Source organism: Chenopodium quinoa, unplaced genomic scaffold (genome assembly GCF_001683475.1).
Source record: "Chenopodium quinoa cultivar QQ74 unplaced genomic scaffold, ASM168347v1, whole genome shotgun sequence".
In the NCBI taxonomy this organism is placed as follows: Eukaryota; Viridiplantae; Streptophyta; class Magnoliopsida; order Caryophyllales; family Amaranthaceae; genus Chenopodium; species Chenopodium quinoa.
The window spans coordinates 5,628,966-5,645,005 of NW_018743850.1; the positions used below are offsets into that span (position 1 = coordinate 5,628,966).

A 16,040-nucleotide genomic window follows, 5' to 3' on the forward strand; every position below is an offset into this window, starting at 1 on the left:
ATCTAACATTGTTGTTTCTCATTTAATATAGGTTTGATGATAACAAGGTGAGGCGTGTGGTCTCCGGTACACTAACTGGATACTATCGAGACCCTTGGAGGAATTATGGAGAGGTTGATGAAGGAACGAAACAACACTGGTGGAATTTGTTCAGCGTATGCTATTTATAACTTAGTTAATACATGTTTTATTAAGTGTATTGATGGAGTTGAGTTTATAACTTTTAAAGTTTATCATTCGCAGAAACAATTTACATGGGTACCTCAATTGAACGAGCATGTGAAGCAAACTTTTGAAAGGAAGTTTGCAACTCGCCTACGTGACATGTTCTACACAGTCACACACAAGATGAATGGCGCCAAGCCAGACTTGCTCAATGAGGAAGTCCACAAGAAGATGATGGATACTGTTTCCACAGATCTGACGTATAAGAAGCGGTCGGCCCAAAATAGGAAGAACAGAAGGGGCGGTTCCCTGGAAAATGTGGTTGGACCAACCCACTATCAGGGTTCTATGTCAGCTATACAACATGCAAAAAGGATGGTAAGTTTGTTTAATAGGCAAGTAAAATAGAAGGCATTTGTGTATTACTATGTAATGGTGGTGTGACATTTATAACGATGATTTTCTGCATGTATAATCAAAGGCGGCAAAGAATCAAGGCCAGTTACCAACAGCTCCTGAGCTTTTTCTGAAGACACACTTCAAGGATGTGCCTGGGAAAGGCACAGTGCCAGCCAACACCAAAGCAAAGCAAATTGCGGTAACAACTTCAATATAACTTAGAATCTAAACTTATTTGATTGATTTCATGAAAATGGGGCAAAGTAGAAGTCATTTAGGCCATATTTGGATGAATTTGGATGAAAATGGTTCTTAAAACTTAGGTAATTGGTCATTTTTTGTGATTTCAAGCCCTATACACCTAAAACTACCTATTATTGACATGTTATGAGAAAGAAAGAGTTCATTTGGTAAGAAATGAAGAAAATGGGCAAAGTAGAAGTCAATTAGGCCTTACTTGGTTCTATTTTGTTGAAATGCTTCCTTAAACTTAGTAAGTTGCTCCTTTTCACATGTATATCTTGTAAGAGGCCTACCAGAAGAAGGTTGAAGAAGAAAGCACTCAAAGGATTCGAAAGAGTCCGAATGAGTTGTATCGGGAGACTGTGCGTGGTCGCAACAAGAAGGGTCGTTTGAAGGGACTTGGCCAAAGTGCAGAGCTGTACTATGGCAACCAGATGGGTCGAGTTTCCAAGTCTTCAAAGCTGTACACGCCTTCCGTTGTTTCTCAGATGCAGGATCAGATGGAGCATTTGGTGTAGGCTCTTCGCAGTGAAATCTGGAGTGAATTGGAAGTCGAGATAGAAACCCGATTTCAAGCCGAAATCCCCAGCGACACATGTTCCACCATTCAACCTCAGAGTCGAGACCCCAGGGACGACCCGAGTAGTGGCGGAGCAGGGCAGGGTACCCCGGCTATAGCTTAGCTTTTGTTTATGTAGTATGTACATGTACTTAATTTGGATTATGTTTTATACCTGCATACAATCTATATATATATATATATATATATATATATATATATATATATATATATATATATATATATATATATATATATATATATATATATATATATATATATATATATATATATATATATATATATATAACACCCCGACCTCTAATTCAATTATTAAGATAATCTTAGCAGCGGAATTAACCTAACACGGTTGGGACGTCACTGCCGTAAATCCCTCACGAGATTTACAAGGCAACAAACATACTTAATTAACAAACTTGATTTATAAAACATAGTAATCTATTTATAACAAACATTATTCTTAATTTTTATAATAGAAAATCCTATCTTATCTCAAACTTTACTAAGTAGCTTAGTCTTACTATTCAAATTAAACAAATTAAAACTATAACTACTATTAAGTGATAACTGAAAGTAAAATCCTCGCTACTACTCGTCTCCATCATCCCCAGCAGTACCTAAAACATAAAAACATAAAAACGGGTGAGCCGAAGACTCAGTAACGAACTACTCTAGTAGTGTAACATCATTTCAATTCATTTTAGTTAACAAAACAGGGAGAATAGAGTATCTTAAAACATTTAATAAAATTCATATAATGATATATATAATGTTCATATTAACATGCTAGTCGCTGGCAAGTATGACATGGCGGAACGTCTTCCGCGATGGGCCGGTGCCATAACATAGAGCAGATGCTCGACATAGTTGGGCTAATGCCCCATGGGTACATGCATGACCGAAAAGTAACCTGTAAACATATACTGCCAGACGGACTAGGTTTTTCACTGTTACTTATCATGTTGTGTAACTTTTACATAAGTCATTCATAGATTCATGACATACTTTCGTAAGATCCAAAGATCAATAAAACAACGTTTATCAATAAAAATCATTCATATAAATCATTAGACTGGAGTACATTAATAAACACAATCATCATCCCGCAAGTCAATAAATCCAGAGATATAAACAACTTTCAAAAATGACATCATGCTTTTATAAACACATTTTTTGAAGGGAATTGCGGGTACTAGCAATAGCCGTTACCTCGATTTACAGTCTGATAACCTTCCTGTTAGCCTTTATTCTATCGTTCTCACTGAGCTCCGAGGTCCGATTCTTCTTGAAAATATAAATTATTTCATTAGTAGGGAAAATTATTAAAATTATAAACTCTTTAATTAATTTAGTATGAAAACAATATTAAACTCATCTTTAGAAATAAATGTTACGTAACTTTTTGAGAACTTTTTGATAAAAGTAGTTGTATCATAATTCCTTCAAAAAGCTAGTAAACAAGTATATTTAATTAAATCAAATCCTTTTACAAAACATAAATCATAAAGTGTCCCTTACTTTGGGTGTATATATAAACAAGTTTAAGAGCTTGATTTCATAAGACCAATCTTTAACTTGGCAAGAACATAGCACGCATCACCCAAAATGAAATAAATGGATGGGTGGTTTTGGGCAGTACAGGGGAGGCAGCGCACACGGGGGGCGGCGACGGTTGACCGATGATGATAGAGGTCAGGCGGTAGTAGGAGAAGAGGGGTGACAGTAATTGCGGTATTTCTTTAACGGTTGGAAAGTAGTATGTTTGTTGCTAAGACTTGCAAGAGAAGGAGGAAGAAAATAGGATTAACTATGTCACTTGATAACTATAATTTGATTCTTATAGGAATTGGATGAAACAAATTTGGCCTTATCCCAAGTCATTTCTTAACCGTGAAGGTGGTAATTGAAGAGGTAGAATTTGTCTTCTTATTGCATTAAGAAAAGGATGATAAGATCAAATTGCTATTATGATAATTATGGGTTTATGAGCAATCATTTGCATAAAGAAGCAAAATTAGACTTTGTACCATCTATTTCTTAACCGTGAAGGTGGTAATTGAAGAGGTGGAATTTGTCTTCTTGTTCCCTTTTATACCTACACCTTGAGGAAGTAGGATAAACTCAAGCTAAGTTGGCAAAGTCTAATCAATTATCCTTGATTGGTTTAGCAAGACATTAAGCAACAAGTATTAGGAGATGTAAAATAATTTTGATCTTCATAACTTAATCGTGAAGGAAATTAATATTGAAGAGGTGGGTTTTGTCCTTTTGTATGAATAAGGGCATTTTGGTCATTTTATTCTCTCGGGCAAAAATACTGATTTTGATATAAATTTGTAAACATACGGAACATAAAAATATTACTTAAGCTGAAATACATTTTAAAATAAAATTTAAGACTAAAACATTTGTTCTGGTTAAAATAGAGACAAAATCTTAATTAAGCTAATAAAATAAATATTAGAGTATGATAAATAGGGTTTTAAAATCTCGGGTATTACAATATATATATATATCATTAATTTAATTTTATCAGGTGAAATTCCAAAAATCGATTAATTTGTTAAATTAGCAGGTGAAATTCCGACGGAATTTCTGATGGTATTATCCGCTGGAAGCAGGTTTGTTGCGACGGAAAAATAATCCGTCGAAATATGGCGACGGATTTGCAGATGGACAATTCCGTTGGAAATCATATATTTTCCAAGGGTAAATAAATCCGTCGGAACTTTGCGACGAAAAAATGCATCGTAAGATTCCGACGGAAGTTTAATCCCTCGAAAAATACAGACCTTACGAGGGAATATTTCCGTCGAAAACGTATTTGATTAAGAAAGATTATTCCGTCGGAAGAGGTATATACCAACGGAATTAATTTCGTCGGAATATTGCGACGAATTCTCAATTTAAATCAATCCATGTGCCGACTGATCTAATTCCGACGGAAAATCCCTCGAAAAAAGTAGAATTTCCTACAAAATTTTTCGCGACAAACCATTCCGAAGAAATTCCGTCGGAAATCATCTTTCCGACGGAATTTTAAATGATTCCGACGGATTTTATCCGTCGAAAAACGGCTGTTTTCTAGTAGTGACGACCCCTCCCACGACCTTTACCGCCTCCCTTGCCTGGTCCTCCTCGACCCTGGCCACGCCCCCCACCTCTGCCGGCGGTTTGACCACCGGGCCGCTGTTGATGCGGTTATGAAGCAGGTGGCGCTGGAGTCGAATTTGTAGCAGAGGTCGGTGTTAAGCTTTGCGCTACAAAGGAAGCAGATTGACTGCCTTGGTCGTTTGACCGACATGTTTCTTCAAGTAAAAGCCGAGAACGTGCTATCTCGGATGAGGGAAGTGGTTCTGTTTGTTGTATAATAGTAGCAACTGTGTCGTAGTCCGTATTGATAAGGCCGGAGACAAGTCGGATTACGAGTTTTTGTTCTGTGACAGGTTGATCGACGGCGGCAAGTTGGTCCTTTAAACTCTTTAATTGTCGGCAATAAGTACTAATATTAGAAAAATTGGACAAGTGAAGGGAATTAAACTGGTTCTCAAGATACACGGCCCTCGTGTTCTTGTTGTCTTGAAATAAATCCTTCAATTTGTTCCAAAATTGTTGTGCCGAGTCACCTTTGCAAAGGACAGATTGAAGAAGGTCCAAGGTAATTGTGCCGTATATCCATTGCTTGACAATAGAGTCTAGGCGACGCCAAAGAGAGTCGGAGACATCGGAACGTCGCGGCACGGTAGAGTCGATGTGGTCAAGAACATTAAAAGCGTGGCAATGAACTTCAAATAATTCCACCCAATTAGAATATTGAACTTTTTCCCGATCAAGAATCAAGGGAATAACGTTCTTGATGTTGTTGACGGAAAGAGCTGGATGGTACTCTGTCGATGGTGGAGGAGGCGGTGGTGGAGGTGTTTGATGTTCACTGTCTTTGGTCATGGCGCAAAGATGAGACTATGTTGTACTTGCTATATAAAAGGCAAATTAAAGTGACAACTTGTGTCTTTAATGCAGAGAAGGAAAACGGGAATCAATTAAATCTTGAAAAACGTTAATTTAATAATGGAATAGCAAGAAAACAGATAAAAATTGCGGAAGCTAGATAGAAAAACCTAGAGCTGTGATACCATGTTACATTTCGGGAAAACTCCTCAATCTGGAGTGTGAACCATTAATTAATATATATATATATATATAGTTTTACAAGACTAGTCCTAATCATGTTAGAAAACCTAGTACGATAAGGATACAAGATATATACAAATATTATCCTAATCGGCGACAAATATAATCATGACTATAATATCTATCATATTTGTCAAATATGGTACTATTGACCAGCTATATATACATTTAGGCATACAGGGTGTATATTATACAGTAGAAATTACAGAGTTAATAAAACGATCATCTAATTAAATAAGGCATAAGATTATTAAACAAAGGTGATATTTTTTTCTTGTTTTGGGGGGATGCATGTTAATTGTCAATTTGTCATGTGGGTAGAGCAGAGTATGTCACTGAATATCATGTTCTTAGTTTCTTACACATTTATAGAATAAGCACTGATTCCTCCCCTTATCACATGAAAATAGTATAGTAAGATATAAAAATTACACAAGAAATTAAAAATCATATGTAATTTTAGGTACTATACACCAACATCAATCTCCCCCACATGAACTATCTACAATACAATACACCCAAAATTTTTTATGAACTCTATGATATTCCTCTAACTTTAGCTTATAATAATTATAATGAGAGCGAGGGATAATTCAGTTGGTTAAAGCTTTGTTTTCGAGATCGATTCTCATCACCCGTCTTTGTAGCTCTATAATAATAATAATTTACTGTGACGTGTCAACTTTTCTTTCGTTTAATTTGCCTAACCAGTCAGAACACCCACCCTTTTTCCTCCATCTCTTCATTCACCTTTACTATTATTATCACATCCTTAAACAATCCATGCATCACATGCTTCTTGTTACCTTTAAATGTCACTCCAAATTTATACTACTACTATTAAATATCTATTCATCTTCGAACATAAAATTGTTGTAATACTTCTTATATCATTAATCTTATATTAGACATCGTAATTAAAGTTGAGATTAATATTGGAAGATCAATGGGATCATCAGAAAAGGAAGCCTCATCACCATTTCCAGGGTTCAAAAAATATGATCCTAAGGAGGAGTACGAGCCAATTAGAAGGGCATTGAGTAGGTTACAACGGCGAGCGCCTCGGCCTCTTCAGCTTAAACCTTCTGTATCATTCAAGTCCGAAGGTACTCCAAAATTATTGTTTGGATCATCATCGTTGTCGTTGTCGTCGTCATCAGCTGTTGGTACAACATCTTCTTTGAGTTCATATTATCAGAATAAGGATCCTATCCCTCTTCTTTCTCCCCTTGTTTCTCCTTCTTTTGCTGAAAAATCTCGTTGATTTGGAAGCATTGTTGTAACCTTATTTCATGTTTGCTAATTTGATTGTAATTATCAATATTATGAACAATTTTGTTATCTTAATAAATTAGTATATCATCATGATCATTTTTTGCATATCTTTAATTAAATTATCCTTGTTTTTGAGCTTCTTAAGTTGGTGATTTTGTTAATTTTTTTAAGTAATTAAACTTCTTTTAATAGAACATTACATGAAATCTTGAATTTTGTGGCCGAATTGAAGTTGATTTTTTGTATATGTAATTAACCATAAAATTATCAATGTTTTACTATTACATACATGATGTATGCTAATTAAATTTGTCCTGGTTTCAAAAAAAAAAAAAATAAATAAATAAATAAATTTGTCCAATTCAATAATTTCTTGTGTTGACTTTCAACGGTCCAAGTTTTGGTATTACTATTGAGAAGAGAGATTAGACGACAGCACATCGTTGATTAATTAGATTATGGTGTTAAATATGATTTAATACTCCCTCCATTTTAGAATGATGTTTCTGTTTACGTAAATCGATGCAAGTATCCATCTTTGACCGTAAATATCTTTAATCTCACTCTAGCAAAAATTATAAAAGTTAGATATTACTCCGTAATAATGTACTCACGAAGACAAATCAAACTAGATCTCTTATTTTTTAAAAGTCAAAGATTTCAAACAGAAATATCATTGTGGAATAGAGGGAATATAAACAATGCATATAGTACTTCTCAATTATGTTTATCGCCTACCAAATGATTTATGTATTATTATTGTTATTATTGTATAACGTATATTCTTTGATTGAGGTTAAACTATATGAGGAATTACTTGATCATAAACTACTATTATATGATTTATTCTCGCTATGTTTTTGAATTAATGAAATTTTTATTTTGTTTTCTTCATCATTGAAATATACTACATCCATGTGAGTATTATCATCTTATAAAATTTGACATTGTTATTGAATTGATTTCAAATTAACCATTGTCTTCAAAAGTATTAGCAAAAAAAAATTAAAATTAATGTTTTCATAATTAATTGTAATAATTTGGGGCATCACTCTAGCCAACAAGTGAACAAGGAAGAAGAAGTAATGAGGAATTGTGGACAATTAAAAAATAACTAGATTAGTGTCCATATGATGTACGGTAGTATTAATCTTTTTTTCCATAATTAATTTGTGATATAATATAAAAATGAGGCAACTCATGTGAAATAATGCAAAAATTATTAAAACTACAACTAAGAAAAAAAATAATTAAATAATCCGTATTATTTTTGATTAGTTGTATTGAAAATATTTAAAAATAGTGTACATTATATTAAATTAATGATGCATGTTATTACCAATAAAACTATACAGTGTAGATGTTATATGGTTTTTTTTAATGGAAATTAGTTAAAAAAAAAAATACTATACAATGTACTTCCAAAAAATAATTTAAGTAGAATAATTTTTCCAAAAAAAAAAAAAAAAACCTTAAACCTGTTGACGGGAATTTTGTTAATATTAGCTTGACATATGTCCAAAAAGATCGATGTAAGCATGACCTGTTTTAGTAATAGTTAATAGATTTTTTTAAGGAATTTTTTTTTATAAGTTAGAAAAATTATTGCAGAAATATTTAACAGAAAAATAACTCAATTATTAGTATTTCATAAGATTTCAAATCAACACCATAAAACCCCACAATTGAACAACTATATAATGGTAATTTAATGTTAATATTGTAATTTTGGCTTCGTTATTTTATACTCTCCACCATATTTCGAACTTCTAAATTATAGCTTATTCTTTCTTGATTAAAAGGTCACAAAGTCTTGTGTAACTATTTTAAGTAAATATAACATGAAATAAAAAGGAATACAATTATTATAAAGATACTATTTAAGATTACGAATAATATATTATTATAGTTGTATTATACAAATATTCCATAAATAAAAGATTTTTGCTAGAAAGGGGGGGGGGTTTTAGAGGGAATTATTTTAATTGTATTATACAAATATTCCAAAAGTAAAAGATTTTTGCTAAAAAGGGAGGAAGGTTTTGGAAGGGAAAAACAGCACCAGAAAGTGACACGTGTCATTCATGGTGTCTGTTTTAGTATTATGTTATTGATGAGCGTATTGGGTTTAACAAATCAAAGAATATTAATTGGGCTTTAAATATTTGGGCTCAATCACACGGAGCCACTAAAACTATTGAAGCCCAGTTTGGGTTCTAACGGTTATTATATCTAGGGCTGAGCAAAACTATCCGAAATCATGAAATCCCGATCCATAACCGATTTGAAATTTAGGGTACCTAATCTAATAACATTAACGGTTTGGGCACCCGATCCAATAATTTGTTATCGGATATGATTATTGGGTATTGTTTTAAAATTAACGCTTACCCGATCCGATCCGATAACTAATTTTTCTTTTTTTTTCCTACTTAAATCTATTTATCCAAAATCTAAACTCTTACTTTACTTCATAATCACTTTATTATATGAATGATTAATAATATAATTAATAATTTTGTCAATATCATGTGGTATTGTTGTTAATTAGTGTTGAAAGATATCATAATAACTACATTATTAAGTTTAATTATTATTATTGGAAATCATATCGGGTACCCGATAACCGATCCGAAAATTCGGGTACCCGAAGTCCGGATACCCAAACTTATCGGTTCGATTTATGGATATCATTTTTAGTGATATTGATTATCAGGTATCCGAACCGTTAGTGTTGACAGTTCGGGTACTCGCCTCATGCTCACCCCTAATTATTTCAGTCTGCAAATCAACTTCCGGAGACTAAACCACTATCAAATTTGCATAATTCACTACCTTTTTTTTTTGTAAATTCAAAGAATGATTTGGATGAATAAGCAATTTTTAGAAATGACTTGTCGCTTCAAAGAAGATTGAAGAATAGAAGTGTGAATTGTTCAAGAGTTACAAATTAGAGATAACAAATTGTATAATGTTAATAATGTTTTACCAAAATTTGTATACAAAAGCTAGTTTGTGTTAAAATTGTGTGTGATAGAATATAAAACATATTCCTGGCCTTCAATCATCAGCTTAAGTTTTTTGTTGAGTTGGTCCTTTAATATGGTATCAAAGTTGTTGACTCTCTTGGTATTTTGATGATTGACAAACAAACAAACTTTGACTAATGGAGTTTGATAGTCTTTGGTAGAACGAAAAGATTCAGGCATTAACGACTAATAGTTCCGGAGTAAGAGTAACTGAATTGGAAGCTTCGATATTCGTATGCAAGCTTTCAAGAAGAAGAAGAGCAAATTCCACTCCATAGAATTCTCTGTAAGCATTATAGTTTTTATGTGCAGAGAGGAACTCAGTAAGGAATTAAATGTTTTAACGTAAAATATAAAATCAGTTTTACTCCTTAATTAAAGAATTAAATAAAATCAGTTTTTAAATAGATATATTTTCTGTAAATAAATAAAAGATAAATAATTGTTTAATTAAAAGATAAGTTTGTTATTTTTAAATTAAATAATTATTTAAGGTTTTATCTTTTTAAATAATAAATAAATATCTTCTAACTGATTTTATTTGACCAAGTAAAATTGGTTACCTACTTTTTAAGGAGCACGTTGATGCTTGGGAGAAAAGCCAGGGAGATCATATTCCTCACTCTCTGATCAACGTTCACTTTTGACTTACTCCCCAAGTTAAGGTGTACGTGGGTTATGGGAGGAGTGGGAAAAATGATTGAGGCTTCCCATCACTCTATAAAATTCATGCAACAGATTCTGATTTATGAACAACGAAAAACATTCAGTTTTAGAGCTTAAGTTTTCTAAAAGTATTTACGTTCAATACAAAAGATTGCTGAGTTCCTTTCTGTCTTAATCTTCTCCAGTGCATTAAGAAGAGTCTTGTAATTACATTTTGTAATTTGGGATTGGTGTTTGAGAGATTTGTAACTAAGAGACTTGAGTGAGTTTGTTAAAGAGTTGTAAGTGATTCAGAGTCGAATCAAGTGAGAGAGTTAAGCTGCGGTAGAGGGACCGTAGTTGGGGTACTTGAGTTCCTAGAGGAACTTGAGTGTAGGCCGAAGCTTCACCTTTGTAAAAGAGTCTTTACATAGTGAAAATATTCGAAAAGCCTATCTCGTGTGTTCTCTCTTATCTTACATTGTTTAATTCCGCAAAAAGTTCACTATTTTCTAAAGTCTACAATTCAACCCCCTCCCCTTTTGTAGTAGACATCGAACTATTAAGAGGCCTACGTGACACAAAGGTCACGGGTTTGAATCTCATTCATCCCCTCCACTTTCAAGTTGAATATTAAACGTAGGGTATGAGGAGGGCCTGTGTTGCATCCACACTTCAATTCCAACGGGCTCTCGTGTGAGGGTGCGTGATAGAGTATAAAATACATTCATGGGCTTCAACTATCAGTCTAAGCTGATGGTTGAGTTGGTCCTCTAACAGTGTGCAATGTTGGCATCTTGATGCTTGATAGCTCTACTCAACTACGAAGTAAATGTGATAGGCCACAACCAACTCATGGAATAACAATCCAATCGGAAAACTGTCTTTTACACTCTTTACTCATAATACCTTTAAGTTTAATAATGATTCATTTGGGCCATTCTCCTAACTTCATCTTTCAACCCTTCGCTAAGTATACCTAGATAATGCGTTAATGATCACACAAACATTTATATATACACTAAATCAATCAATCACAATTCAATTATCCCAAGTTAAAACCACGTAAAGGTGTGTAAATTCATCAATGGCTTCAACCTTTCCAAATTTGTCAAGGAGTACCAATTAATTAATTTTGATAAATGCCTTAATTTCTTTCAGTATATTTTTTCAAATACATAAATATAAGTAAATAAATAGAGTGAAAAGGTCCTTTAGACATTGTAAATTTGGAAACCAATATTTAGTCCTTGCTCTCCTTGACACTTGTTCCTTTTTTTTTTTCTTTTTTTTTTAAACATAGATATGTTTTAAACATAGATATTTCCCATCTTGTTTTTGTTAAAAAAAATATATAAATATTCTCCTTGTATTAACATGGTTAGAGTGATAACAGTATAATAAAGATAAATACAAATTAATGGGTGCATGGATGTAAAAATGGCTCTGGGCCGGGCTAGGCCGGACCATGAGTTTGGCCTGTGAGCTTTAAACCTTCTCGGGGTGGCCCAATATCAGTGGGCCTTGTTGGACCAGGTTTGAAATTTCAAAAACATGCCCAAACCATGAGCCTTTATGGGCATGCTTGGCGGTTCACATGCTAGCTCGTAATAAAGCCCATGGATCCATGGACTATTCTCAATAAATCCAATAATTCTTGTATTTTGCCTTTTTTTTTTTTGGTGCTGATGTATTTTGCAAATTATGATATTGACTACATATGCAATGAATGATGGTTGGTCATAAAACTCACTTTGTTATTTCTTAGGAAAAAATAACAACAAAGGTCCCAACTATAGGCGACCATCTTTAGAAGGTTCCAACTTTTGAATAACTAAGGACAGTCCCAACTATTACACATACTTTCTTTAAACAGTCCGTGACTTGAACTTACCTGCTAAATCAGTTAAATAGAACACGTGGCATTGTTTCATTAGTTCCATTTCTTTCTTTATTTAAAAAAATAAATAAAAATCTTCACTGCTCTTCCTCCCTTATTTCTCCTCCCATACCTACCCAAAAGTAATACCCACTGCCACCCCACCACATAACCATTGGTCTAACCTACCCCACTACAAAACTGCCAACCACCCACACCACAAAACCACCATCCATCTAACCCAATTACATCACGAAACCATCACTATCTAACCTACCTCGCCGCACATTGACCTCTGTCGTCTAACCTGTACACCACAAAATACCACCGTAAATCCAAATGCCACCCCACCATGCTCATGATTTTGCGAGAAACGATTTACTCTTACAAAATTATTTAACCGAGGTGGTTTTTATGTTGTGGATAGGAAGTGCTGGAGCCTGGAGAGTATGAAAGGATGGGAGGTAGAAGAAGAATGGAGTTGGTGGATTGGTGGTTATGTTGCATGTGGGAGAGAGGAATTTTGGACTTTTTGGTGGTTATGGCGTGAAAGGAGAGAAATTGAGCATAAGTTTTTTTAATTAGAAAAAATTACCGATTCAATAGGTAACAAGTCACATGGGACTGTTTAGAGAAAAAATCATTATAGTTAGGACTACCCTAAGTTATTCAAAAGATGAGACCTTTTAGAAAAGACAAGCCATAGATTAGACCTTTGTTGTTATTTTTTCCTATTTCTTATTGTGCTTATCTAATATTTGTATTAGAATATTTCGTTGGATAATGATTAAGGGTGAGCAAGACCAGGTACCTGTAGACACCTGATTGTGTCTCCCCAAAAACAAAACCTAGTGATGAGTACCTTTCACATCTTTGATTAATGAGTTTGGTAAAGAGTTGAAGGATCTCGTGAAATTTCCTTAAGCCTTGACCATATTTCTAACCTTATCTAAAATGTTTTAATCCAAAATCGTTCATTTTGTCCCTTTAAACCCAAAATAATTAATTTCGTGTCCTTTATAATCATTCATTTCGTGTCAACTTATAAAAAAGTCCAAACCAGATTATTTTGGTCCATAATCCCAGTCTAATAATTGCTTAGTTGGATGGGACTTGAAAAGATATTTCCAACGATATACTATAAGCCCGAATCCGACTTAAAGCGAACAAGTTATGGCCAAAATACTAAACCGAGCTCAAACCGAACCCAGGTCCACCTTACCTACGACCCAATGATCATGTGGGGGTCCAAATACCTTATTTCCAATCCTAAACCAATTAAGATTCATTAGGAGCTTCTATAATCCTCTAGATGGTTCTAATTTATCCTTTCGAAAATATAAAGATCAAAAGAGTTCGAAGCCTAATAAAGCTTCTCGTTTGATAGTCCTTATCTCGATCAAATTAAAAGACGTCCGGATAAATTTCGATAACCGAATTCTATTGGAAATCAAAATCCATACGACTTAATCATCTTAGAAACCATCACAGAACGACGGAACCAACGCGCCACGATGGACACTGTCGCGTTGCGATAGGTTTATCGCCCCGCAATGAAACCTGTTTTATTCCGTTCCAAATTCTGATCTTTTCTGATCGTCCAGACTCTCTATTTTGCTTATAAATTGAGGTCGTTTTCCTCGTTTTCAAATCAGCTAGAACCATCAATCATAAGCTATAATCACCTAGCTTCAATCATCAACAATCATCACAACCATCTTAATTCCCATCATCTTTCTTTAATCCCATGTTCTTAGCCTTAGCCTAAACACATCCTTGATACTCTTCCAAAATCAGTCACAATTCCTCATTCACGAGATTCGAGTACTCTAAGCCATCCTCGACGTTGCCTTTGACCTCGATGTGGAAGGTTGATAATTCTGAAGGTTTGGTCCCAAATCTATATTTCAATTCATAGTTAATTTATTTACTTCATTGGTTTAACTTTCTTGAAGTTTACTAACGTGTGTATTGTTTTGATAGCAAGAAGGTTGAGGCATCAAAATGAGTAATAATTCGATTGCCCTCTTTAATATTCTTTGATTTTGGAGTAGAAATTATGTTTACAATATTATTTTAATTCCTAGTATCATGTTTAGGATGTTTTATGATTTCTAGTATCATGTTTAGGATAATGCTTTGATTTGGTTATTAGTGACATGCTAGGATTTGTTATTAATCCGTTTAGTATATAATGCCTAAGATCTTACTACTAACGATGTTTTGATGTTGTTGTTATGATAATGATTGTTGTATTAATCATATGTTGCTTGATTATTTATGATTTATTGTTATTGCTTGATCACGTCCTTTTTGCAGATTTAAAGGGAATTTGTAATGTAAATCTTATATATAATTTAAGAGTCGTTTTAACGTGAAGCTTCCAAAACCCCAATACTCAAATCTCATGCATTTTAGGTTTTTTTTATTTTATTTATTTTTTATTTTTTAATTTTTTATTATGAAGGAAGTTATTGATGTTTTTTTTAAAAGCTTAAAAAAAAAAATCAATAACTACCCATCCCCTTTATTTTTTATTTATTTATTTATTTTGTATTTTTTCAAGGGTGCAATAACTACTATTAACATTTCACTTTTTTTTTTTTTTTTTTTTTTTTTTTTTTTAAGACAGTACTAACATTTCACTTTGTGTTATTTTCTTTCGCGTATAATATATAATGCATTAGCATGGGTAAATAGTTCCTTTATCAACAATTCACCATAGCACTCAAAATCCTTCAATTATATGCATTTTTTTTTGGGACTATCCTCCGAACAACTTCCACTTCTCTAATCATAAAAAAAAAAAAAAAAAAAAAAACAGTACACTACGCTTTTTGCGCGACTAGCCTCACCGAATAACTGCTTGCAAAAGAACAAAGTAACTCCTATAGCGCTGATGGAATAACCCCTATGATACCAAACAAATAACCCCTATAACACTGAACGGGTAACCTCTATAGTTTTGACAAAGTAACCCCCATAATAGTTGGTCACATGCCCACATTGTGTGGCTACCGACATATAAGAGTAAAGTCTTGTTGTTTTGAGCTTCTGAGCAATTAGAGAACATCAGATTTCAGCAGAGCAGAGGACATCAAGTTTTAGCAGAGTAACAACATATTATTACGAGTAATACTCAACAGAGTAGAGGAGATTTTAGCATAACAGACCACATCTCTTTTAGGTTGGATTCGTATCATCATCCTCGAATATCCAGTCATAGTTCCGGACCACTATGGAGTTAGCGATCTCCGTGATCGTGAATGGGGTGTAATCTTCACACCCATGAACGGTTTACAAGTTTCTAAAACTTGTTGGCGACTCTTTTATCTCTAGCTTCTTTTCCTTGGAACACCGCCATACCTAAAAGCATGAACCACATTAGGGCTCAAGGAGTTAAAAAATTCCCTACCGCTCCCGGTCAAAATCAATGGACTTGGAATTAGAACTGGTTAGAACCGGGTTTGATATTGGAACTGGATTTGGAACTAGTTGTAATCGGGTCCAGCATATATGGAGCTGGTCCCGAAAGTGGTAGGAACCGGGTACCCGGTGCATTTATTCAATTTTTTTTCAATATTTTAAATCTGATTTAATTCCCTTAACCAGCGATAATAATCAGAAAAATAAG

At 33.7% G+C, this 16,040-nt stretch overlaps 1 protein-coding gene and 1 long non-coding RNA gene across 3 annotated transcripts; both read right to left on the bottom strand.

The window, feature by feature from the left end:
- Window positions 1-1,744: 1,744 nt before the first annotated feature.
- LOC110686081 lies at window positions 1,745-3,349 on the bottom strand. Of its 2 annotated transcripts, none has more exons than XR_002504147.1 (3): window positions 2,906-3,349; window positions 2,597-2,671; window positions 1,745-2,004 (listed from the first exon to the last, which is right to left on the bottom strand). It is a non-coding gene; the product is annotated as an uncharacterized LOC110686081 (long non-coding RNA). The 2 variants fall into 2 exon arrangements; XR_002504149.1 differs by having other exon boundaries at window positions 2,597-2,668; window positions 2,906-3,348.
- A 1,239-nt stretch (window positions 3,350-4,588) lies between these two features.
- Window positions 4,589-5,332, bottom strand: LOC110685711. The gene has a single exon (XM_021862237.1). The coding sequence runs from the start codon at window positions 5,330-5,332 to the stop codon at window positions 4,589-4,591; it is 744 nt and encodes a 247-aa protein (XP_021717929.1).
- Between the last annotated feature and the right edge of the window lie 10,708 nt (window positions 5,333-16,040).